This window comes from Molothrus ater, chromosome 1 (assembly GCF_012460135.2).
Source record: "Molothrus ater isolate BHLD 08-10-18 breed brown headed cowbird chromosome 1, BPBGC_Mater_1.1, whole genome shotgun sequence".
In the NCBI taxonomy this organism is placed as follows: domain Eukaryota; kingdom Metazoa; phylum Chordata; class Aves; order Passeriformes; family Icteridae; genus Molothrus; species Molothrus ater.
Window position 1 is genome coordinate 88,763,766 of NC_050478.2, and position 27,256 is coordinate 88,791,021.

The 27,256-nt window shown below is 40.4% G+C and overlaps 2 protein-coding genes across 2 annotated transcripts; both read right to left on the reverse strand.

Annotated features, from left to right (window-relative positions):
* Positions 1-229: 229 nt before the first annotated feature.
* On the reverse strand, positions 230-9,802 carry CHMP5 (charged multivesicular body protein 5). Its single transcript, XM_036404142.2, has 8 exons — positions 9,654-9,802; positions 5,665-5,769; positions 4,795-4,841; positions 3,054-3,147; positions 2,899-2,970; positions 1,825-1,933; positions 1,339-1,451; positions 230-831 (listed from the first exon to the last, which is right to left on the reverse strand). The coding sequence occupies exons 1-8, from the start codon at positions 9,720-9,722 to the stop codon at positions 781-783; spliced, it is 660 nt and encodes a 219-aa protein (XP_036260035.1). The 5' UTR covers positions 9,723-9,802; the 3' UTR covers positions 230-780.
* Positions 9,803-11,072: 1,270 nt separating this feature from the next.
* FH (fumarate hydratase) lies at positions 11,073-26,764 on the reverse strand. The gene is made up of 10 exons (XM_036404154.2): positions 26,626-26,764; positions 20,302-20,436; positions 19,443-19,553; positions 17,882-18,058; positions 16,919-17,101; positions 15,794-15,959; positions 13,794-13,997; positions 12,379-12,506; positions 11,805-11,958; positions 11,073-11,277 (listed from the first exon to the last, which is right to left on the reverse strand). The coding sequence occupies exons 1-10, from the start codon at positions 26,752-26,754 to the stop codon at positions 11,135-11,137; spliced, it is 1,530 nt and encodes a 509-aa protein (XP_036260047.1). The 5' UTR covers positions 26,755-26,764; the 3' UTR covers positions 11,073-11,134.
* Between the last annotated feature and the right edge of the window lie 492 nt (positions 26,765-27,256).

The following is a 27,256-nucleotide window of genomic DNA, read 5'->3' on the forward strand; positions in this document are numbered from 1 at the left end:
CGGAGCGCGTCACTTCCGCAGCAGGAACACGGCAATGCCGCTCTGCCGGCCCCACCGGCCCGCGGCTCCCGGCGGCAGCAGCAGCACAGACACGGCCGAGGCGAGAACGGGACCTGTTCCTCCCCGTCCCCAACCAGGCTCCGCCTCTGGAGAACGCCGTGCACGTGACGCTGATAACCTGCCCCGTGCTCCGGACCGAATTCATCGCCAAAAACGCCACACAAAGGGATCTGCTAATCTACGTGATTTTATGTCTCCATGGAATACATAAAGTTAATGATAACCCGAGCAGTTTTCAAGAAGGTTACAAGTACAATCGCATAAAAGTCTCAGGACTGCAGTAGTTTAAAAATTGATTTCAGTTCTTTTATCAAACAGGCATAGTAGTAGTAAGGGAGCTATTTTACAGAGTAAGCAGCAACGTATAATCTTAGTTTCAAGAAAGAGAAACATAATACAAAGTCAAAATAAACCTCAGCTATCGACAGCCAACACTAGTCTTCACGTTTTACTTTGTCCATAAAATACAGAAATCAAAACCTATCCGACTGACTGCTTCCACTGAAGGGAACTGGGATGAATTTTCCATTAACAGAATTCAGTAGTAAAACAACTTTCTCCAAAGAAAGAACACCATCAGCCACTCATATTGCATTCTAGGATGTAGTGATATTAAGGTTACACTGGAAAAACAAGTTCTCCAGAATTTTAAAATAAAAAAGATTCTTAATACAATTCGAAAAGTATAGTTCCATTGTATCCACTGTGCTTTTGAAACGTTTATGTTGCAGGGATCTTTGGCAACCCAAATTCATCCACCAATACGCCATCCTGTAGGAAAGAAAAAGAAGCGATGGGTTACCAACTCTCCAACAACCAGAACATGTACAGAAGCTTCCTTACTACTTCTATAAAGTGTCTCTATCTGCAATTGCCACTGTGTGACAGCTGGAATCAAGAGCATCAGTTCTCCTTCACTACAAAGCTCTATTAAAGCCCCAAAAGCAAACATACAGAAGCTTTTCTTATGGTTTTAAGACTGGAGCTGTAATGGTACATTTAAATTCCACTGGCAGTCTGACAGTGTTTGATAGGAGTGATAAAATGTCATTCTAGTGATTTTAAATATAGTTAAGAGCATTCAGTACACTGTACACTGTATTCTCAAATTCTCTGTATTTAGCATCCATACACATAACACATAAATAGCATACATAACATTAAGCACACTTTTTTGCTCAAAATATTAAGGATCCTAAATATCAAGCAACCAACACAAATATGATTAACCCAAACCAAACAAGAATGTATTTTGCTGTTAAAGAGCAAAGGACTCACTTTGTTTTTTGTGTCCGTAGGAGTGACCTCTGGGATTGCTGGAGCGGATGCGGCTTCATCTAAGTAGGAATTGTCTTCATCAGCTAAAAGCTCATCACCTAACGCATCCAGTTCTGAAATTGAATTATGTTGGTTGAAACATTATGCAAGAAGTTCCTTTTGCAAGAGAAAAGCTGCTCTTACAGAAACTCAGGATTCTTACTGAATGCTAACATTCAGATTCACCTCACGTCAGTCATCAGTCAGAAATACACACACACACACACTGGAGAGAACCTTCTTCCCTGCCTTGTAGCATTCCATTGGATCTCATCTTTGTCTATGCTCTTGTCACGTCTTTTAAAGGAAATGCAGCTTTAATGTTTAAAAAAAGCTATCAAAGCTTTTTAAAACACATTTAAAGCATTTGACCAAGGAAATTAAAAAATCACTGTATGACAGTATTATGATTTTTATATTCAGTAAAATCATCTTCCCCCTTCTAACCTGCTTCCAAATCATCTTCATCAATCTCTGGTGTTCCATAGCTACGACTCAGTGCCTCCTGGACTTCATTGGCTTCTTCCATCATATCTTCCAATTGATCTTGTATGTCCTGAAGCAAGAAAAATTTTCAATTGGTCCATATTTACTCAAATTCAATTCAGTAATTCCAACATACATAGCACTCAGTTCTTTTAATTCTTTTTCAATAAACCATTTTTTGGAAGCAGTATTAATCCAAGTCAAAGAACACACATTCAGGACAGGAGTACTTGAAAAGCAAAGAAGGTACAAAATTTAGACAAATCTACCATCTGGAAAATAAGCACTAAGCTGAGTTGTGCCACAGCAGAATTTAGAAAATACATTAGCATATTTACTGGCATTGTACTTGAGTACAATGAAACAATACTTGCCTAAAGATTTACAATGTAAGCCATTTATAAGAGACAGAATAGGAAAGAGAACTTAAGGAATTCAGCACTGGCATTGGGTAAGAGCTTAAGTGCAGCATACTTGAAATTATATTTAGAGATCTTATAGGAGATTTTTTATGCATTTTCTGAAGTCAGAGCCACCCCTTGCTGATGTTTAGTTAGTGGATTGGGTTTTTTGTTTGTTTTGTTGTTGTTGTTTGTTGCTGTTGTCTGGGGTGGGTTTTTTGTTTGGTTGGTGGTTTTTTGTGGGTTTTTTTTTTTAGGTTTTGTTCTTTTTCATCAGGCACTACCTTGAACAGGGGGAAGGGGGGGTAAAGGACTAATGTGCATGTTACTAGTATAAGGAAAGAAAAAAGGACCAAAAAAGCCATAGCAGGAAGTATCACTAACATTTATGCTGAAGTGCAAAGAAAGGAGAGATTAAAGATTAGCTCAGAAAGGAAACAATAATCATGATAATAAGAAAAACCACTAATTGTGCAGTACCAGAAAAATCAGGAAGGAATTATGATGGTGGTCCCATAAAAAAGGCAGACAAACTCATGTAAACAAAAATAGTCATCTTGCCTTGAAGTTCACAGTCCATTCACCATTATTTCAGTACGTTATTTTTGTCATTTATTTAACTATAAAAGCTCACCTCAATTTGATCAATCTTGACTTGCTTGTAAGCTTTCTTCATTTCTTTCACCCCCAGTTTCATTGCATCCACCTAGAAGAGTCAAACATCATGCTTGTTTCTGATGTAGCAAAAATTAAAGAAATTAAACAAGTGTGAGACAAACAAACTGGTACCGTTGTCTTTGTATCCTTCAGTGCCTGAATTGTGTAATTAGCTTGTTCCATATTAAAAGACTGCTGTGACAGATTATCCCTCTGTTGTTCATACCTGTTTAAAAAAAAGGCAAATACCTGTTTAAAAAAAGGCAAATAATACTTCATACTTGTTTTAAAAAAAGGCAAATAACGGCTTTAAAACACTGCACCACTACACTATTTATTACCACAAACCTTCTTAATTTATAAAGAGTCAGAAAACCAGCAGCAGTAGTCTAAAGATAGAACAGATATGTTGAGTTTCTTTTTTTCACTTATTATACACAACTGCAGAATAAACAGCTTCATAAAAATCCAGCCATTATGCATTTCTGTGCACTTGAAGCTGACAAAGCTATTCCTGAACTAAGCTTTGTTTTAAATGACAGCAACACCATATTTGCCTAGGCTGACAAAGTAGGTGAGGATACAGCAAAAGTTTAATCACCATAAGGCAGACATGCATGCCACGCTCACTAATGCTGTAAGAGTTGGCAGATTATCCAAACCACAGCGACTCCACACTGGAGTTTTTCAGGGCAGGGAAGAGGAGGATGATATGGTACCTTAAAGGAAACCTTTAAGACTAACCACAGAGAAAAGAGAGAATTTAAAAATTAAGAAATCATCTTTCTCAAAACTAAACTTGCATCAAATCAAGAATGTAAGCTACATCAAGTTAAGCAAAATAATGAAAGCATAAAAATGAACCGTGAGTCGTTCTAACATGCAAAGCAGGAGGTCTGAAAGACAAGGAGGATCCACATGCAAAACCTTCTGGACAACTAATGAGTGCATCTATTTCTGTTCCACAAGGTCAGAAAGAAATGACTGAGGGATATGACAGTAGCCTATTATGAGGGGCCCAGTAATGCCACCAAGGAAGATTAGCAGGCAGCATAGTCAAAAACCTGGAAAAAAAACCCTAAAGCCAGAATCAAGCAGACCTCCTTACAACATCTAACTCAAGTACCACATTCCTTGCCATATTATATTCTGGATTATAAAAGTTTACTAATACTTAACTGTTGCCATCTATCACAGTGCATCAAGTCACAGTTAACAAGTAATTGAGTGAGTCCATAAAGGTACAATTCATCTGAGGGATGTGAAATATAAGATGATGGGAGTTTTGGATCAGACAGCTTCTAAGATTTGCAGTTCATAGACTATGAGATATTCCAATGAAACATTCCTGAACACTTGCAATGTTCTGATATTCTTTCCTTTGGATCTGTTGCTGGACTCTTTCAAGACAGTACACTAGACAAGAGCAGACCACAGGATCATCTATCCTGTCCATTTGGGGGTTTCTGCATAGACACAATTACTTGCACTACATCTGCTCAAGTCCTCAAAGGTCTCCATAGAGAACAGGTAAATTTCCAGTAAACCAGAGCAAGGTCATCAAATACAAAATTTACAGTAATCAATTAATAATATAAAATGAGGCAATCTCTCAGAAAGTTTAGGAGCCAAACATATTTGTAACAATGAGCAGATTCAGGTCATCTTGTACAAATCCAAATTTATACACTGGAATATAAATCATAAATATGCTGGTGCAAAATATGTAAGGAGACACTTCTGAAAGGGTTCTTCAGCATTTTGCTTTAAAGAGTGCTCAGGAGAGTACTGGAAAGAGAAATAAAAGTGTGCCACTGCCCCCTAAAGAAAAGAACCTTTTATTAAACACAAACTGAGAAAGATTTCAACTTACATTCGCTTCTGCTTTAACACTCTTAATGCTTTCTGCTTTACTGTATTCTGAAAGACACAACAGTGTTACATTAGATAAAATATCTGACTGTACACTTGATTATGCTGTTTAAACCTAATGCATTGTTTTAAGTTTTCCAAAAGATTCCTCAGTTACAAGTGCCAAGAGTTTAACAATAGTTACATTCAGCATTTGGTCTGCATTAATGATTAATAAAACAGGAGAGTACACAAAGCTTCTCATAGAAAATACTTTCAGTTTCTAGCTTCTGATATATGTATTCAGTAAGGAGAATAAACCATCAAACTTAGTCCATCAAAACTATCTTTCATTAACACATTTTAATGGTCAGCAGGTAATACTGCAACAGGTACTTGAACAATGCTGTTTATATCATATATATTTTATATTGTAAGTATATATAATATATTTTTATATATCTATAAATTTTATCTATATAAATATATATATAAAATATATATATATTATATATATTATTTATATATATAAAATTTATATTTTATCCCCTTAAAAAACGGGTTGCCCTGCTCCCTTTAGGCATAGTGTGCAGCTTTTTATTTTGGATAAGGAACAAAACAGCCTCTCTGCCAGACTTAATTCAGGTAATGAGGAAGAAGGGAAACAAGTTACTTCTCACAGAGGAATTACATTACACTCTGGAACAAATAAAAACCAATAAAACACTGTTCAAAGATGTACGTCTAATAAAAATAATCCTCCAGGATCTTATCTCTCATCCGTAGGGCAAGACGCAGTTTTAAGAACCTGATGAACTGGCTGAATCACATGACAAGAAGTGTGAGTCACATCCTCATGTGAGCATGTTCAAATTCCACAGAAAATTCTTACCTTTGCAGGTCCCTCTCTCATTTTCTTCATTTGATCCTTATACTTCACTAGTTCTGCATCGAGCCTCGCAATTTTCTTGTCAATTGACTCAGCTCTGCTATCCACCTTGAATACGTAAGGGGGAAAAACAAAGAAAACAACATTCATTGAGCTTTTATTCAGGTATAGGACAAAAAAAAAAAAAAAGAACAGCCTCTGTTTTGTTGTGTTTCTAGCTGAATTGTTTCTTCACTCATTGGTTTTTTAAACAATTTAGATTTTGCGAGGAACCAGAATCAAGTGAAACAACTTCTACAAGGAGCACAAGAAACAATACTCTGAGGCTGCAGGAAGCTCTGCCATTGTAACATGTTCTCATCATTTTGAGATGCTCCCTTGCAAAGCCACTCAAGGCAGCTCTCCATTCCAGAACTTCTGGTCATACACAGTGCCAGGGACTAAAGTGGAATGGATAACTTCTAGTTGTACCCTCCTGGGACTCCACAGAGCTCTCATTTGGGATATATTTTAACCCTTCACTATAAGAGGGTTAAGTATGACAATTGCATAACCAAGCATGGGCACAGGTAGTTCTAACAGCATACACAAATTCATAAAAAAGCCTTTTTAAAATGAACTGACTACCCTAGCATTTCTCTGGAAGCAACAAAATAAAGCTTATTAACTTCTCATTCCAAGAAGCCTCCCTAAGGATTAGATTATAATGACATTCCAATTATAGCATAAGACAGATCAGTGCAAATTTACAATTCTGCCTTGTTAATGGTGTGGCTAAGCATGTACAATTATGTGGATTTTGATCTCAGTGTTTCAGTGACCCTTTTAAAACCCTGCCCTGTGACAGTAACATGCATTTGCCAGAGGCATCCTGAGTGGAGCATCTGATATGAACGTTCTACACAGGACATTAAAGTGCCTGGGCACAGCTGGCATTGAAAAATTTGTATTAAGCTTTCTATTATCCAAATATTTTACTAATAGCAAGAGAGAGAAAAATTTGCAATGTTAGGACTCCTGTACATTTAAAGCATGGCACCTCCTCAAGATCTTTATCAGTTAACTGCATCTTTGAGGTCAGCCTCCACAGGGGAAAAAATTATTTGGTTTATTTATATAATGATTCTTTCAAGCAGTATTAGCAGGAAACAGAGACAGAACCTCCCACATCGACTAAGTATGTAAAAATTTCACACACACGTGACATGGGACCTCAGTTCTTAAAAATGTGACTGGATAGAAGAGGGGAGAATGCATCTAATTTATCCAAAAAACAAGACTGTGCATTAGGACTTGAAGAGCTTCTGTCTATTACTCACAAATAAGGCACACTGAGGAACGTTTCATTGCTACAGAAGGGCCCCAACTTACACAAAAGAAAGGCAATTTGAGTTTTTACACTGTTGTCACAACTATTAGCCTTTTGTTCCTATGTTTCTTATTTACTACTCTGAAAAAACATAAGTTTGAGTGTTTTTTCAAAGAAGAAAATTTTAAAACACTATTAATGCTTTCCTTCCTGGTGCATCCTTCCTCCTACAGGCCTTGTGACAGGTTTGAGTCATCTCACTGTGCTCTGCCAGCAAGCATAAAAATCCCTGCCTTTAAATGCAATGAATTTTAGATAACTAAACTTGTCTACACAGGAAAGAACATCCAAAACACAGGCATGATTACTGCCTAAGAGTTGTCTATATTTTTAACAAATGTTGCACTAATCACTGCTCACATAATAAATTTCCAAACTGCCCTTTAATAGCTAATTACCACTGACCTAACATGGTTAAGAGATCTTACAAAGCAATTTGACCCTTTCAAAAGGTACAGCAAAATGTGTCTAAGACAGAAAACACCCCAGAAGCAACAGTAGATGAGCCTCCAAACTGTTGGATTTAACATTGTAAAGAAATAATAGAAGTTTTTTAATATCTCACACAACTCTCTTCAATAATAATTCACATGTAATTTAAAATAATCTAATAATGTCTGAAGTTTTAGCAGGACCGATCCTAGAAATTACACTATTGTGAAAAGTCTTTCACAAATCAGACACATTACTACATATACCTTGGCACAAAAAGTTAATTCATAAACTTCAAACTATTAAAAGAAAGCATTTATCCCCATACTTACTAGCAACCACCCTGTAACTCATCATTGGTTGCCAAAGTTGTCACATGGGTAAAATAAATCCAAAATTCTTCTTTTCAGTTAATCTGCTGTCTTGCATAGTAAAACTTCAGACAGTGCAATTACAAACAACTAGAAGAGAATCAAAACTGCGTTCAGCAGGATTTTTGGAAAAAAAAATAAATACCTGGTATTGCTAATCAAAACATCTGTTTAAACTGCACTTTTATATCCCAAAACTCCTCTAGGATTGAACAAGCTCTTAGCAGAAGACAGACTGCTGACCTATGTAAATTTTCTTTTGATTTACCTGCCTATTAGAACATGGACATTAACTTGGAACTGGCAAAAGCAGCATGAAAAATCTAACAGACTAATAAGTCTCAGTTGTTGTGAGGGAAACAAGGCTTCCTGCTCTTCCAGTTATATTGCCAAAATAGCAAATTTAAGCACTTAGTATCTCAGCTGGATTTTGGAGTTCAAGTCAGCCACCAAATTTACTGCTGTTTACTGGCAACAATGGGAAAATTAATCCTGATTTTCAATCAGACGCTTTATTCACTGTTCTAACAAAATATATTTAGAATCATGTTTGGGCTTAATACTGCTAAAAAGCAATATAGATTTTTGTCAGTAAGATGAACTACCAGGACAAACATTATGAGCACTTCTCTTTCCCCATACCAGCCAGTGGCATACTGAGAGAGAGAGACCAACGTGTAGGTAGCACTGACAAATATTAGGTATTTCATTTAGAGAGTCTCTCCCAGTAGGTGTTGCATTTAGAGAGTCTCTCCGCTGGGCAGCAAAATAAATCTTCTGAGAGGAAAACTGTGATTTTTCCATGGAAACTGTTTGTTGTCAGGTTCCAATGACAAAGCTTAGTCACACAACATTTACTGACCTTTGTTTACTGACAGAAATACACAAGAAACTCCATTTCCTTTCTTCTTTTCTTAAATTTAGCTTACAACAAAAGGACCTCCAAACCATGCTACAGTTTTCTTCATCAACTTTAAAGTCAAAAAAAACCCCTATGAAATTACCATAAATCTTAACACCTTTTCTTAACCCTCTTAGCAGGCAGGACAACACAACAACAGTTGAGTGCTTTGCCACGTGTTTCCTGAGCATTTCTTACTTGGTCTGAGCCTGCTTATCTGTCCATCTGCACACACCTTTGGCATCGACCCTACAGCAACCCTTCTCACCCCGAAGAGACACAACACTCTTCTGTATTGGACAGGGAGACTGATCCTCTTGCTCCTGCCCCTGCCTTGCTATAACTTGTCACGGCAGGAGTTAGCTAGTGCAACCGGAGAAGTCCTATGATGGAAATGCTGAGAACATCCATGAGGATGTAAGGAGAGCCATGCCTTCCACAGGCTCACTGTGTACACAGTGAGGGCTCATCTCTGGGATTTACACGTTTATGGGATGCGCTCCCAGGCACAGGACACAAGCGCAGGTATGGGTGGGTGTACGGAGGTACATACAAAGGCACATCCCTGTGTACATGTGCGGACACCCAACACGCTCACCAGAACACAGCGCGTATCCCTGTACATCACAGTGCTCAGGGACAGGCCGGGTGTGGCTCTGAGTGACCTGCTCCAGCGGAAGGTGTCCCTGCCCATGGCACCGGGGGTGGAGCTGGATTAAGATCCCCTCCAGTCCAAGCCATTCCGTGATTCTGTGATATACATACCCACACACGCACACGCAGGCTGTGCCCACGCAGGGCAGTGTCCCCACACACACTCACACACACACACACAGAGCTATGCACCGCTGCCCAGGCGGCGGCCGGGCCGGGCCGCGCAGCGCTCAGCGGGCCCGGCCGCCCCGGGGCGGGCGCTCACCTTCCCGATGCAGTCGGTGAGACTGGGCGGCGGCTCCTTCGGCTTGGCCTTGCCGAAGAAGCGGTTCATGGCGGCGGTGTCTCCGAGTGGCTCCCTTCCCCGGTAACAGCGGCGGCAGCAGCGCGCCCGGTCGACCCGGAACCGCAGGGCCGGCCCCGCCCCGCGGCGGAAGGGCCGAGGGAAGCAGGAAGCGCCGTCCCGGCAGCGCAGCCGAGCTGCCCGCCCCGCCGAGCTGCCCTTGGCTGCACGGAGCCCCAGCAGCCCCGCTCACGGGCACGCTTTCCTCCCTCAGCGCAGCCCGTAGCCAGCCGCTGAGCCTTCACCGCCTGCTGGCAGGATAGGATCACCCCATAACGTCAGTTCAAAAATGGCAGGGAAACATATAAAGTGTACCAAAACCGCGCTATGAATCGGGAATAGCGGGGCCAGCAGGGTAAGGGCAGGGATTGTCCTCCTGTAGCCGGCACTGCTGAGGCCACACCTCGAGCGCTGTGTCCTGTTCTGGGGCGCTCAATTCAGGACGGACATGGAGGTGCTGGAGCAAGGCCACAGAAAGGCAACAAGGCCGATGAAGGGTCTGTGGAGCACAGCTGCCATGAGCTGCTGAGGGAGCTGGGGGTGCTGAGCCTGGCAAAAAGGAGGCTCAGGAGAGACCTTTATTGCTCCCTGCAACCACCTGAAAGAGGGTGTAGCCAGGTGGGAGTTGGGCTCTTCTCCCAGGTAAGAAGTGACGGGACAAAAGGACACAGTCGTAAGGTGCACCAGGGGAGGTTTAGGGTGGACATTAAAATGATTTCTTCACAGAAGGGGTGCTTAGACATGGGAATGGACCACCCAGGGAAGTAGTAGTGATGCCTTAGGTTTTAGCTTTCTTATTTTTCAGAGACTGTACTGCCTTAGTGTGTAGCTCAGTAACACTTTATATGAAATTCAGAGTTCTCTTCAGTTTAGTAAGACAAAACAATCCTTTTCCAGCCTGAGAACCAAGGACACCACTGCAGCTTCGGGCCCAAAAAGTACAAACAACAGAGAACTGAGGAGAAGGTGTAATTGGACAATTGACCCCAATGTGTAAATGGACCAAAACTTATAAAAGTGTGAAAACTCATGACCAGTTGTCCCTCTTCTGTCCATCCTGGGTCCATCTTGGGCAGAGCCACAGCCAGGCTCTTGTACAGTCCAAGGCCTTTTAAAAAATACCTTTGAAGGCCTCAAAATACCTTTGAAGGACTTTATTCCTTCTAAACTCTGTCTAGCCTCTGCTCCAGGTGAGCCTCTTGAGGCATCATCAGTTCAGTCACTGTCCATGGAGATGTTTAAGGAAAGACAGGATGTGGCACTCAGTGTCATCATCTAGCTGACACGCTAGTGCTCAGGCATAGGTTGAGCTCAGTCATCTCAGAGGACTTTTCCAACTAATGGATTATATGATATCATATTTATTTATTTATATTAAGAACACTTTTTTTTTTTTACAGAAGTTACTGAGGACCTAACATGTCTTTAGGTTTCACCCACTGATCGAACTGCTCTGATGTAAGGAACCCCAGCTTTATAGCAGCTTCTTTTAACGTTGTCCCTTCTTTGTGCGCTGTTTTGGCAATCTTGGCTGCTTTATCATATCCTGTGACAAAACAAAACCAGCAAATTATCCATTTGCAATTTTAGATGATTCATCATAGGTGAGAGAAAAGTGGGACACAGTCTTTGGAAAATTATTTGCTAGGCATTACTATTACTGCTTAACTCAATTTGCAGGAAATGCACACCAGATGTCTACTCCTTACTTGAGCTGATTGTGTTATTCTTGTTTTAATTTATTTAGATCAAAGATTTATGGGAATTTCTCCTTTTAAAAAACCTCATATTTTAATCTTCCACTCAACCTCTAATAATGATAATTTAGGAAAACAGGTACATACATTCTCCCAATGTTGTTTTGACGCTAATCAGTTATTTTTCTAATACCCTGGCATGGCCACTAAAAGGAGAACACAGCTTTTACAACAGCAACTGATGATGCTGAAGTAAGTTAACTTTTGACCTGACTTGGCCTTACAAGCATTGTGACCATACAAATGAAGTGTACAAAATGATGTTACCACAAAATGTTTTGGTATGTTCTGAGAAGTTTTTGAGCCTGAAACCTACCTATATGTGGGTTCAGTGCTGTTACCAACATCAGAGATTCATTCATCAGTTTGTTGATCCTATCCGTATTGGCTTGGATTCCAACTACACAGTTGTCAGTGAAAGAAACACACACATCTCCTAGAAGTCTTGCAGAGTTTAAGACATTTTTAATCTAACAAGACAAAGAAAGAAATACCAATTATTTAATTCAGGTATTACTAGTTGTACATTTTGTCACATTTGTTCATAACCAGTGCCCTCCCTGCAATTTCAACCTATTTAACAGGCTATTTTCCTTCCAGTATCTGAAGGGCGCCTACAGGGAAGGCAGAGAGGGACTCTTTGTCAGGACCTGTAGTGATAGGACAAGGAGCAGTGGGTATAGACTGGAAGAGGGGGAAATTAGGCTCAATACTAGGAAGAAATTCTTTACTGTGAGGGTGGTGAGATACTGGAACAGTATCTGAGGGATGCTGCAGATGCCCAACCTTGGCAGTGTTCAAGCGTTCACTGAGGGTTTTTTCTGTCTGTAAGTTATCTGACTGTACAATTACTTAAAAAGTCCTAGATATGTAAAACTTTATGAACTTACCATCATGGGCTTAAAGACATTCAGTTCAAAGTGTCCATTGCTTCCTCCTACAGTAACAGCAACATGATTTCCCATAACCTGGGCTGCCACCATGGTCACAGCTTCACACTGGGTAGGGTTCACTTTTCCTGGTTGTGAAAGGGAGAGAAAAAGGTTACCAAAGGAGAAGGAAGGGGAAAAACCAACCAACCAGGCCAGCAGCCTTCTACTAAATCACATTCAATAGAAAATGTTTTGTAAAAGGTAACTTGTCTTACTCGTCTGTATCTGTACACCACAGAAAATAAGGTTATTTCGACAAATGATATTAAATTGAATTTACTACTCCAAAATTTTCAGCAAGGATTTGTAACACAGCTATGGCTGCTTCAGCAGTCTCCCAAGACTCTGAGAGCTTGAGGATGAGCTCAACAGCTCAACATGTGCATGAGCTAAAGAGCTGTTCATTACCACAGTTCTTAATAATCAAGAGATTATCACCTGTCTTTACATGTTCAAGTTGGCATTTCTGGGAGACCCCTATCAGCTCTTACTCAGCTCAAGGAAAGTATTCCTGACATCTTAGAATGGCTTTGTGATAAAGTTAGTACACTGTCAGAAAAAAAAAAAAAAAACAAAAAAACCAACCAAACAAACAAACAAAAAAACCAACACAAAAAAAAAAAAAAAACCCAACAAAAAAACCCAAACAGAGAAATCAAAAAAACCAATCCCCTGCCAAACCCAACAAACACATCAAGTTAGAGTGGTCTCCAAGCAAGTTTGTTTTATGGTTTTATCATTTAATTTTTAGACATAATCCTAGTAAGAACATTCACTGCTTTTTTAGAGCCAGATATGTTCATGACCTATTTCTTTTATAGTTTATGATACAGGAAGAACAACTTAAAATAGTTTTGGATGTGCAATATTCATATGGACACACTTTTTTAGGAGATGAAAGGGATGCTTACTAGCATTATTCCTTTCTTTCTTATCCTCCCATACAATGAGATCATTGCAGAAGGGAAAATACAAGTGCATAACACTAATCATGCCAGGAAGCAGAGACCAAAGTCAAGTTACACAACAGTATTGCTACAATTCACTGATTAAAGATTATTTCAGAAAAGCCTTTACCTAAAAATTGTAGAGATGCTGCAATTCTAAATGAAAGCTTTGAGAAGTAAGTTTGTGTTAATAAAGCCGTATTCTTACAGATAATACACTCCCCCCCATACACTTGCCAGCACACAGCTGTGCAAACATTTTTATGAACAGAGGTTTTGGTAAAATAGGGCAGTAGATAAAACCTGAGAGAATCGTGGACTTATTGACATTTGTGACAGTATTTGGTAAACATCTGTTAAAAGACAGTGGTCAAAAAAAAAAAAAAAAAAGAACAGGTCATTTTTCTCTGCATGTTTTCTCTGTACCTGGCATGATGCTGCTCCCTGGTTCATTTTCAGGCAGGATGAGCTCGCCCAGCCCAGAGCGTGGCCCAGAGCCCAGGAAGCGAATGTCATTAGCAATTTTCATCAGACTGCACGCCACTGTGTTCATGGCTCCACTGAGCTCCACCAAAGCATCGTGAGCTGCAAGAGCTTCAAACTTATTTGGAGCAGTGACAAAAGGCAAACCTACAGGGAGAGGGTGTAAACATTAAACCAGTGAAGCACTTCCTTGCAGACATAAACCAGACAATCGAACACATAACTAGCTTAATAAAAAATTAAAAATTAACAACCCTGTAAGATCATCTCTTTCCTCTAGTGTTTTCTTCACAAACATATTTCTTAAAGTAAATTAAATACAAAAAGACATAATGAAAGTCATTAAGAATACAGAAGAGTATAAAAGTTGAGCATCCACCTACAACAAAGGTACAAATTTCAACCCTTCATAGTGTGTTGCATTCTAAGCACTGCTTCTGCACCACAGTGCTTTGTGGATATCAATAATCATTCGAAAGTTAGCCCAACTTAGGCATTTCTTGCATTAAATCAAGTTAGACACTTTGGATTGTTAATTGCTGTGATGCTTTCAGTTATAAAAATAGATGTTTCTGCAGCATAGTGAAGGCATTAGGGTAACTAAGAAGTAATCACAATGGAAGGGAACAATAAACCAGCCAGAACATGGGAAAGCTGGATCAGACTTAGGAGGATGCCTGGCAACAGCAAGAGCACAGGAGCACAGCAATGGAAGGAACAGCTCTGTTTATGTTAATTACATGCCTGAGATGTAAACCTAGGTTCCATGATGAAAAACATTCCTTCAGGACTTTGCTCTGAAGGGGCAGTCCCAGTAGAATGGGACTGTAAAAAATTACAGACATCACTAAGGACTGACTGTGGGCTGGATTTCTGCCCCCCAGAATGACTGATCTGAGCTTTCAGCACCAGTTCGAAGGAGAGCAGCATGATTCCCGTAATTTCCAGTGTTTTGCACTTTCTGACAAACACCAAATCCCACCCAATTTGCATGGACTTGTGAACTGCACAGCTGCCTTCTGTTAGAGAGGTCTATCCAAACTTCTCCTTTTGTTTTTGCCAATAGCCACCCTCTATAAGAGCATAAGGAACTTCAGGAGTCTGCCCTACTCATACAATTTGCCCATACAGGATCCAAAACATCCACTGACACGGGAGAGCTTCCTAACACCACCTAAACATGCCCTGTACTGCTCCTGGCAGCTGTTGTTTACAGCTAGTTACTTCTCTTTCAGGGTACATGACAGTCTTGACCCTCTGGAACACAGTGAATAATAAATGCATTAAAACAAAAATACCGTCACTAAGGAATTTCAGATTTTACAGCACATGTAAATAACAGATGTACACATTTGTTGGGGGGGTGCATTTTGAAAACTGATACTGTGACACAAAAGATCTGATTTAGAGATCAAAAAACTCAGGTGCACTATAAATTAAATAAGTTTTAAATAAGTAAATAGAAAATAAGTAAATAAGTTTTAAGATCTATAAAGACAGGATTAAAAAAAAAAATCAGATCGTTAACTTTTACTCTTTCATATGAAAAAAACAGAGTGGGTTTGGAAGCATTTTTTTCCATCTTTTGTGCTAAGTTGCTGAAAATTAAGAGAGCCAGAGGAGCAAAGATCAAGACAGAATGATTATAGTTGGGCTAATAATAGAAGTCTGAAACTGTATCCATATCCAAAGAGCCTTGCTTGGATAAGCACCATCATTTCAGTCACTTTCAATGCACTAAGTAAAATTATAACAATAAATTGCACAAAAAATCCAAAGTAGAAGGCATATAACACACGGCATTAACAAAAGCTTCATGTTAAAATATAAATACAGTTCAAGCTTATGAGAAGTATGGAAACTGGACAGATTTAGTTTGAATTTGACTGCATGTCACATACACTGCTTTACTGATAACTCACTCTCACATATTGGTTTCTCACCTGTCAGTTCAGCCACTTTAGCAGCAACTTTCTCAGCAAAGCCAACCCTTGTGTTCAACCCCGTGCCGACTGCAGTGCCACCAGCTGCCAGCTGATACACCCTTGGCATGCTGGATTCAATCCTGGCCACACCATATTTGATTTGTTGCACATAGCCACTAAATTCCTTTGAAAGAAAGGACAAATTTAAGGAACAAAGGCAACAAGCAAGAATAAGCATCCAGATTATTTAGATTTTTAACGTGATTTGACTAATTCCTTTAAAAACCTGAAGGCACTGAACTTCACCCAAATGCTAAACCTAAGCATGTTTGCATAAGAGGGAAAGTATATATCTATTAAAGGACTGGTCCCATGCACCAAAAAATTATGCATTAAACCAATCTTAATATGGAAAGACATAACATACATAATTATACATAATGCATTTTTCTCTCACTTTTTATCTTAGTTGTGTACTTAGCAGGATCTGATTCCATAGTAAATCAGCTCCAAGACTGTATTAATGTTCTCAAAGAACAAAAAAAGAAATGGATCTTGGACTTTGCTCACTTAATTTTAGTTAGTAAAAACCCCACCTGTTCATTCTTGGAGAAAGTCCATAAATTCTACTGCTGTTCTATCAATTCAGTTTAATTAATTACTAAATTACTGTAATATAAGCCATTCTTGACAATATGATATCATTTGTCATCTTTTATATATATATATACACACATTTATACACACAAGATTATGTATTGAAATTTTTCACTCACAATATTTAGTAGTTTTGTGTGTTGGCAAAACATAACTTACATAAATTTACAGATTACAGACAACAACTACCTCTTCCCCACAATGTAACAGAAAAACTGTGCTGTGTATCTGCTAATGAAACATCATTTAAAAATAATATGTATTTTATTACTGTTAGAAATAAAATACACATGGGGAAAAAAATTAATAAAAATTATGACGCATGTATTACAGTACAGCATATCCAGCAAACTCCAGTACAGACTGAAAATACTCAGGCTGAGATTCAGCCATTTTGCTATATTTTGTCCTAAACTATCAATTTAATTTAGGCATCCTTAAGTTTGAATTTTCCAAAGAAAGGCATAATTTTTAAATTTTTTTTACCTGCCCAAGTGTAAGTGGAACAGCATCTTGCGTATGAGTGCGCCCTATTTTAATGATTTGGGAAAACTCTTTGGATTTCCCTTCGAGTGCATTCTGTAGCTTCTTTAGTCCAGGTAACAAGACCTCATTAACCTCCTGGGCAGCAGCAATATGCATTGCTGTTGGGAAGGTGTCATTTGAACTCTGGGGAAAAAAAAAAAATCAAGATTAATTTACAAGCTTTTCTCACCATTGCTGCTGTAAGATGTACACGAGTAGCTTTGTTGTCTTTATCTCATAAACTATTCGTAACTAAGCTAAGAGTAAGCAACTTAGGGGTGTTCCACAAAGTCATTTCCTTCTTGATAAATCAACTTTTTATGACTACACGCACAGAAGGCTAAATTTAATAGATTGTTCATAACAACCTTGGGACAAAAAAATTAATTACTATAGTAGTTATGAGAGATGGCTAACAAATGGACAGATGATTTTAAAGGAGTTGTAGGTGACTTTAAAACACACGTGTTGCTTCGATAATGTTAAAGCCATCATTCACAGAAAACTGAGTAAGCACAAAGGATCAGGAAGGGAAACAACAAAGTCAGTGGCTTAATCTTTCCTTCAAGGTAGGTGAAGTTTAAGAGAGAAGCATAATAAAAATGCCTACCATGATCCAACTTTTAGAAACTGGACCTATATTTAACATCTTTAGGACTGTAGTCACAAGGCCACCACTGTGTGATATATTATGTATGAATTTATCTATCATGAATGAATTCAAAGTTTTTAATCTGAAAAGCTCATACTGTCACTGAAAAACATCTTGAAGTTCATATGAACTGAAAAAACCAGAAAATTGTTACCAAACTTGTCCACAAAACATTTTTTAATCTAAACAGTGGATACAAGAAAACACAAAATTCACAATTCAAAGACACAAAACTTTTGAAATTAAAAGCAGTATAAATCAAGTCTAACAACCTGGCTTTTGTTAACATGATCATTTGGATGCACTGGCTTTTTGCTTCCCAGTGTCCCTCCCATTATCTCAATAGCTCTGTTGCTGATGACTTCATTAACATTCATATTGGTTTGAGTTCCAGACCCAGTCTGCCACACCACCAAAGGGAAGTGATCATTTAATTTTCCTTCAGCTACCTATAATGGAAAAAACAGAAAAAATTGTTCCACTAAAACAAAAAAGAAAAAAAAAACCTTGAAAATTTTATTGCCATAATTAAAATTATGCTCAGTTATATTTTTAAATTTATATATAGCAGTTAATGAATTTACACTAGAATAATTAAGATGTTTTTACGTAATACCACGTAATACCAGATATTAGAAGCGAAAAAAACCACTTTCTATGCTTTTTGAAGACTGAATTGTGAAATACAAAGATATATAAAATTTGATTTCATATTCTACAGACATAGACAGAAAGTATTTTTAAAAGGTACTTTAGGTTACATCTTCTCTCAGTGTAACTGGACTCTGATACCTCTCAATAAAGAAATTTCATGCAGGGAAGTTCCAGACCTCTTACACCTGCAGACATTACATGCTGTATCAATGAAACCAGCAGATGGCTGTCAGTCTCAAACACCTCCTTCTTGTAAGGCACTCTCATGTTTGATCAACATTTTTTGGAGCCTATTGAATCTTAGACACATTCAGAGAGTTTTCTAAAAATGTATTTTTAATAGTATCAAAATCTGTGCTCAGAAGTATCACCCCACATATTAGCCTCAGAAAAAGGAGCTGTTGTCACAACTCTGAGGCTTGTCAGATTACCAGGATATATAAATCCTCCTGGAATCATGTTCAAGAAAGGATCTTCTGTATTTCCCATCGTATACAGAGGCAATGTTCCCACCTCCAAGAGTAGCTTGATTCCTCTTTTTATTTAAGTTGTATTAGAAAATTATTTTGGAGGTGAGGGAAAGGGTATCATAGCAGGGGTGTTTTTAGAACACAATAAAGAAAGCCACAAACAACTTTCAGAATTTATGAATCTAAACTAAGGATCCTTAATCCATCAAATCTTCTAATGCACCTTTAACTAGGGGAACCATAGAAACCAGAAGAGCATGGATATATTCTGGAGTTCTCCAAAGCTATTGGGTCTTAGGACTTAAGGTACTACAGCTGTTAGGAAGAGGATACAGCTTCTGCCACCACTGAAATATTTTTAAGCTAGTCAGCAGAAAAAAACTCTGTAAAAATGCTTCTAGATAAACAAATCTGTTGATTTAGTCAAAGCAAAACACCTGGTATTATCACACCTCAAATAATGGTCACTCACAATTCTGCACTTGGGTGGCATTTATCAACATGCATTTGAACATTCTATCATTTCTTTATATGCAAGAAAGAAAATAGTAAAATAATATAGTAAGTAAATGATCTCTGGAGAACAATATTTACTAAGAGGAAATGCTTTCCTCTAGCAATCTGAGAAATGCAATCCCCCACCCTCCTGTGAAAAGCTTAACAAAAACACACAGTGGTAGTTCCAGTATTTTGAACTGCTCATTCCTACCTCATTTGCTGCCTGCACAATGGCTTTAGCAATCTTGGGGTCAAGACCATAATCTTGATTTACTTCAGCAGCTGCTCTCTTCAAGATGCCAAAAGCCCTTATGACTTGAACCTGAGACACAAGGGTAAGTTTAAACACACAATTTCTTTCCCCCAAAGGATATGTCATCAATTTATAGTGCATGTCTAGTTCTGAACCAAACTGCTTCTGATTTTAAACCCAGCAGCAGTCCATCAGCCCAACCAGAGAGCAATCAGCTCATCTGGGATTATGTTCCCCCCAACAGAAACATTCACCCCAACAGCCCAGAGGGAAGACACAGCTCTTTCTGCAAGGCCAGGTATGCTCTGTGTGTCAAAAGTTACGTGCATTAGAATAGAACTGGTTCCATTTCTAAAGCAGCCTTTTGAAAGAAAACTGACAAATTTCAGTACATAGAGACTCAGTATATACAAAGCATGTGCACATTAATGGCCTTTGCACAGCTACATGTGACAAATTAAGTTTATATCAACTCTTCCTATACTAGACTACTTCAATAACAAACTAGATAAATGCAACATCAAATTACTCCATTTGCTTTTTCATCTTTGTAAAGATGAAAGACAGATTTCTATTCATCCTGGTTATTAAAAAATAAAGCAACACCATAAAATTATTCAAGATTCAATTTATTTAAACACAACAAGAAATACTTCTACCACAATAATATATTGCCATAAAATTTCTACCTTTAATTAAAATTCAAAGTTGTTCACACTTCCAGCAAAAGCCTGAGAAGAAGGTATTTAGAAGGTATTCACTTTCACATACAAAACATACTCTAAAGAAGAAGAGAACACAGATTTGAATTACTTACTGGCATCCTTTCTGAAACACCTCCAATCTTGAAGTTCATTGTAGATCTCACAGTTTGGGCACCATAGTATTTGTCACTTGGGACCTTCAGTTCACCAAAAGTATCATATTCTGTCCTGAAAGCCTCTTGAGAAGACTATAGAAAAGGGAAAAAAAAATTTAAAAATTCTGGTAATCAGTATATTCTATTTGAAAGCAAGTAGTCAAGAGAAAGAAGATGGAAAAAAATACAAAGTCAAGACATGCAGTTAGTTACAGGCGTTTCTAATTACATTTGGAAAGGTGAGACATTGTTCCAGTTTGAGCAGCTGTCTCCCAGAAGTCGCAAGTACAAACCACGTACCATTGTCGCGTCCTGCTGCAGCGAGGGGCACAACAACTCCCTGGGCCCCAGGGGCTCACACCCCAGGCAATCACCGACCACCAACAGGGAAAGGAAGGCAGCAGGACAGGTCCTGGTTTACCAAAAGCCAGAACCCTTCATTATGCCAGGGACCAACACAAGAAATGAGGGGGTAGAGCTATGGGTTTTATAGGGGTGGAGTTTAGGGTCGGGGTCCAATAGTAAGAGGAGCAGGAGACTCCAAAGGGGTGGATCGAGGAAGACAACCAATGCAAAAGCTAAGGCGGGAACATTGCAGAAGGATTTCAACCAATGAGGGTACAGGAAAAAAAGAACATTCTAGGGCATTCCTCATTTGAAAAAAGGGGGTGGAGTGCCTTTCCCGGGCTTGTGAGGGCACACCCCACAGGGTGGAGGGGCGGAATCTTTAAATCTTCTTTAAATCACGCCCCTCGCCGGATGCTGCCTGTCTGGGTAGAATCACCGCCTCCTGGGGCAGGGACACTCCACAATTCCCCCTTTTTCTATTTATTTTAGAAACAGGGAATAATCTTTAGGTTAGGGCCCTAGAATAGTCTTAAATTACTTAATACTTATGGGATAACTTATAGAAGGATTACAACAACTCATAAAGGAGATCACAGAGACATAACAATGAACAGTGAAATACAATTAACAACAACAATTATAGAACTAATAATTTTAGTTAAACTTGTGACAACAAACAACCTCAATGGGAAAATTAAATGTGAAAGGGACACACATAAGAAATTAATTTTAACATATGTAAGGAGTAGAAAGTATAGGTAAAAGTAAGTTTAACAGAATGATTAATGCAACACTTAATTAAAGCCTTCTCTTTCACTGCTCTTTTCTCAACTTAATACCCTTATTCTTAGTAAACCACTCCTTTTCCTTTTTGCTCACTCTCTCACTGTCCCCTTTTTCCTACTTTCTCCTCCCTTTCTCTTCCCTCTAACAGTCTTTCAAGTATTCTATATTATCACCCCTCATGATATATATTTACTGCACCTATAGGTATAGTAGATATACTATATCTAGGTTATTTTAGGTAATATTTATGTATGGTAACATTTCTATGTCATGTATCCATGTAGCATCTGTTATTATCTAGCACAGGCACAGCTAAATTCATTTTAGCTGACAATAATTTTTTACTTTTTTAGAACAGCACAGTAACTTGTGATGATGTGATCACATTCATATGCAGCTCTACAAAGATTATGGAACTGACAAGAAGTAAGAATAGTTTACTCTTCCTCTTCCCACACCTTGGTCAGCAAAGTCCCAATTTCCTACGAGAAAGGTATTCATCCTTTCCCAGGAGAGGAAATTACCTTCTTTCAGAGGCCTCAGGAAGGGGGAGAAGTCTTTATTTCTTTATCATGGATAGACTAAAACAATCTCAGCCGTCCAGGCAGGGAATATACATTTACAATGCTGGGTTCCTGACATAACCAGGGGTGACTGACATGACTCAGGGTGAGTCTTTGGGAAACAAACCTCTTATCAATAAAGTCAAGTCAGTCTTGCAGTGCAGTGAAAGAAGAAAATCAAATGCAAGGAACTATCAAGAAAAGCAGAGGATACAAAGAGAAACACTGCTGTGCCACCATGATTCATTGACAGTCTGAGGTCTTTGCAGATTTGGTTCTTTCATCCCCAAAATATCTATTACTGGAAACAGTTCAAAGGCAATAAAGTTGACAAAAGGGAACAGCTTTCTTAAGACAAGTGACTTTTTTGTTCAGAAAAAAAAGATAACCTGGGGACTGAAGGAAAACTGAGGTATGACCACTATTAACTGCTCACTGTCTCCTCCAATACAAGACACAGGAGCCCTAACATGCTTGTAGGAGTCAGGTTCAAGGCAAGGGAAAGGGAGCAGCTCTTCACACAAGTCACAGACTGACACAACTCCTTGCCAGCTGATGCTGGGGATGCAAGAAGTCCACCAGACTTCAGGGAAGATGAGATAAGCCCTCAGAAGAAAGATCTAAACTGAGTTATTACACAGACAAACCACAGACTCAGGAAACTCCCTGATGTGAAAATCATAGAATCATTAAGGTGGGAAAAGTCCTCCAAGATCATTAAGTCCAACCTCTGATCAAACATCCCCATGTCAACTAAACCACAGCACTAAGAGCCACATCCACTTATTTCATAAACAATTCCAGGGATGGGGATTCCACCACTTCCTGGGCAGCCTGTTCCAATGTCTGACCCCCCTTCCAGTGAACAAGTTCTTCATAGGGCTTATGCTCCTCACCCTTCACCAGCTTCATTGCCCTTCTCTGGACTCACTCCAGCAACTCAATGTCCTTTCAGAATTGAGAGGCCCAGAACTGGACATAGGACTCGAGGTGTGGCCTCAGCAGTGCTGAGTACATGAAGAGTTTGGGTGAGAAAATGGGGAAAGCATCATTAAGTTCACACAGTTCTTACTCTTCCTTAGGAGTTCACTTCTGAAGTCAGACTGTTCCTCTCTCTTCTTTGTTCATTTTACTTTCTCCTTCTTTAGAGAACACTTTAGAGAACACTTAGAGAACACTCCCTCAGTGCTCTTGGACAGAAGCACAGCTGGGTATTGGCCAGAACACCCTCTCCAGCAGCCCTGACCTTCTGCCTGCCCAGGTTTGCATCACCATGGATGGCAAGAGATGCAGCAGAGAGAGGGAAGTGTCCCAACCTCTTTACTGTCATTCCCAGCCAGATAGAGACACTCTGCCATCAGGTACCATCAGTGACATACCAGAGACACCAGCCCTGCTCACTTTGAGTACTTCAGAGGAGGTGGTGCCTGTGACCTGGAGGAAATTGCAGCCCAACCCACAACAAGGGTTAGCTCTCACATGGCTATTCCCACATCTTGTGTTTTGGCTGATGCTCTCCTGGGCACTGACTCCTCAAGAATAGAAAGCTTACTGTGGAAGAGTAAGTAATTCCTATGTTATTTAATCCTCTTTGTCCTGCTTGAGTCACTTAGCATTCATTTACATGCTACCAAGAAACAGAATACAGTAAATGCTTCTTTAGTATATCACTACCAAAAGCGTTTAATCGGGATGCTTGTGGGTCTTCGTGTGAGCACATTAATATTCCAGCGGTTGGGATCACTGACTGTCTTCAAAATCCCTGCTTTTGACATTTGGACACCTTGTGAAAGCACACAATGCAAAGCTTGCACAGAGCTGGATAAGCAGAACCCATTCAGCTCCAAGCCCAGCTCTTGATATCATCAGTGGTTTAATAACTGAAAGTATTCACCCTCAAACAATATAAAATGTTAAACCACTGTAAGCTTTAAGACAAAAAAGCTAGCAGTTGCACAACTGATTCCTCGAACTTACGTAATTCCAATGTCAACAATGATGAAACAAAGATAAATAGGATCAGTACATCCTCGTACAAGTACCTCTCAACAATGAAATCATTATTTAAAAAAAAAAACAAAACCAACTTTCCTAGCCAATTCCATGCTCATAAATCCCAATGAAGTTAACAGGGCAAGGTGCTTTAAGAAGAATGTCACTTGCTGATTCCTGTTGTAACAGGAGGCATTAGGCAAAAGAGCAAGATGATGTTTTTCATGCAGACTGAAGGAACTGAGCTGCAGCATTACTCTCAGCCTGCAGCAGGCACTGTCTGAGTGTGACTGTAACAAACATGATTCCCTCTCTCCTTGGCCAGAATTCAACCCCTTGAGCAGCTTTATGAGCTGAAGGTCCCAGCTCCTGTATGTAAAGAGGTTTCTGAAGTCACCCCGTGACCCAGAGGACCAGCTGTAAAATGGTGCATCAGTGGCACACTCCATCATCCCTGGGCCTCAGGAGAAGCCCAAAGGAGACTTGGAAACTCCGCCAGCAGCCAATGTAAATTCCTGTGCTCACCTAATTTCTAACCTAGCTACGAGCAAGGCTCTGCTCACAGTTACTATTCATCACATTTACAAAACTTGTCTATTCCTTAGAAGGCCTGACAAGGTGTGGTCAGCCCTCTAAAATCCCTAGAACCCAAACACAGTCCAAAGCTTACAGTTAGGCAAACAGAACTGTACTTTTGCCTTGTTGCAGGGCACCGATCAGAACTGATTGCACCATAACACACCAGAGATATTCAAACAGCAGAACCACTGCAGTAATGCTCCCTGTGGAAAATTACACTCACTTATGGATGCAGCAACTTTTGGATGTAAGTATTTCAATTCAAAGAAACATGCATTTTAGCATGTCAAAAGCAGCCTTTCAAGGTCATCAGTATGTGCAATTTATGTTTTACTGCTCTCCTTTAGCAGATGAACAATGTTTCCATTTTTAAGCATCATCTCTCTTTTACAACACAATTTGAGTCACAAATTCTGAAATTTACCCTTTAGAACCCAAACCTAAGAATTCAGCTGAACCTAGTGTTCAGCTACAGAAGGACCACTATGACAATTCCATTTACAACATCTTGTGCAATTTAGCTCTAAGTAAAGGCAACACAATAAACTTACCAGGACAGCATGACTATTTGGTTGTATCTACATACACAATGTATTTTAAAACAACTCTTGCTACTCAGAAAATCACTACAAACATCAAAAACGGATGTCTTGGGTTTGTTGGGTGGCTGTTTTTTTAAATTTAAATATTGGTTAGTACATTTTTTGGTGGTTCCTCTTTTACATAAAAACATACAGAACTTTTCCTGTAAGAATTCAACAGCTGCTTGACTTCCAAGTCCACTGACGGATGTTTCACGTAGTGCTGTTATTTCAACTCCAGGAACTCACAACACATACAGGACTGGTCACATTTCTGACCCGCAAAGAGCAAAACACATCTCATTCTTGTAAGACTGCAGACCAGACTCATAAACACCAGATTTTCAGCAAATGAATGAAGGCCATGATTTTTCTCAGACGATGCCAAATGGCAAAACAGAAAAAGGGAACCATCCGACAGGCCGGTGGTTTGAATTACATATTCTGCTCTGCGGCTAGTTTTCTTAGGCAGTTAAGTTTCACCCACCGAGAAGTTTTTTCACTCACTGGAAAGTTTGTTTTATCAAATGCTACTTTTTACAACTTCGTCAATATTACAGATTGGAAACTGCTGTACTAGATAAATTGATTAACTAATTTAGTAATTTAGTAAACTAAGGACTCGATAAAATCCTTAACACACCACCTTCTGCTGAAATTCTTCTCACAGGCTACACTACCTCGTTTTAAGGAGTGAACTCACAAAGATACATCTGAGACTAAGGCTTCCATGCAACATCCAACGCGTCAGAACTGAGACTTGAACTTCTGTATCCAAACAGTGTTTCTGTTTCTATGCTGAACCGCTTGCAACAATCGAGTCCCACTCGCGCCTGAGCCGGACAATCAACTGACTATACACGAATATCGCCTGATGATGCCCGCTAGAAGCACCGGGCAGTTCTCAGCTGAAAGCTCCCTAATTTTCAGGCAGCCTCAAAGCTATTCCAGTGACGAATATTCCTATTCCTGTGAGGATACAGCTTTTTATTATCTGCACCTCAACAGCTCCAAGAAAACGCCTAAAATTCCTGTGGAAGCAGCTGCCGCACAGCGCGGCTCTGCGAAGCGGGTCCCGCACCAACACCTTTCCTGCCCGGCGGCTCAGGGCCTGAATCTGCCCCGGGGCAGCGCCACGGGAGAGGGAGAGCTGCGCGCTGCACATCCCGGCCTGCCCGGCAGCGGCTGCCCGAGCCGAGCCGAGCCGGGCCGGGCCGGGCCGGGCCGCAGGAAGGATGCGGGAAATGGCCGCAAAAGCCCGGCAGATGATGGCAGACTCGTCTTCCCGGTGCCGGCGCGCTCCCGACACAGCCGGCCGCCACCGCGGCCGCTGTCACCGCCCGCTCCCCGTTTCCCGCGGGGCGGGGCGGAGCGAGGGCGGCCGGCGGTGGCACTTAGAGGTCACGGCTCCCCGCTCCCCTGCCCGGGCTCACCATGGCGGCGCGGGGCGGCGCCGGGATCCAGCGGCCGGGGGTGGCGGGAGGCAGCGGGGGCGGCGGGCGGGAGAGGAGGAGACCGGCGGAGCGGCCGAGGCGGCGGCAGGCGCGGAGTGAGCGATGCATGGTGGCGGGGGCCGGGAGCACCGCGGGGGCGGGAGGCACGGCGGGACCGCCCCGGACGAGCGTCACGGTGCCCGCGGTGCCCGGCCCCGGAGGCTCCGCCGCGCCAATCGGCGGCTCTTGGAGCAGCGGCGGGCGCTGAGTGCGGCCCCGGGGCGGATCCGCCCGGCCTGGGAAAACCCGGGAAAACCCGCCTGCCCCGGGCGAAGGGCAGTGGGAAAAGCGCTGTAGCAGCGATTTCTGCACGGGGGACGGGGGAGAAGGATGAGCTTGTTCTGGTTTACTGTAGTCTTCTTAAAGATTATAAAACCTTATTCCCGCCTTCCTAAAGACAGTCAAGGCTCCTTTTATAAAAAATGCTAAGTCAAGGTGCAGCCCCCTCTTTACTTCCTGCCCAAGAAGGCAGAGTGCTCCGACGGGCTACATCCTGGTGCAAAGTGCAGAAACCCTTCGAGAGCGAAAGAAGGTATGTTCCATTTTTCCACCCACCAGCAGCAACATTCTA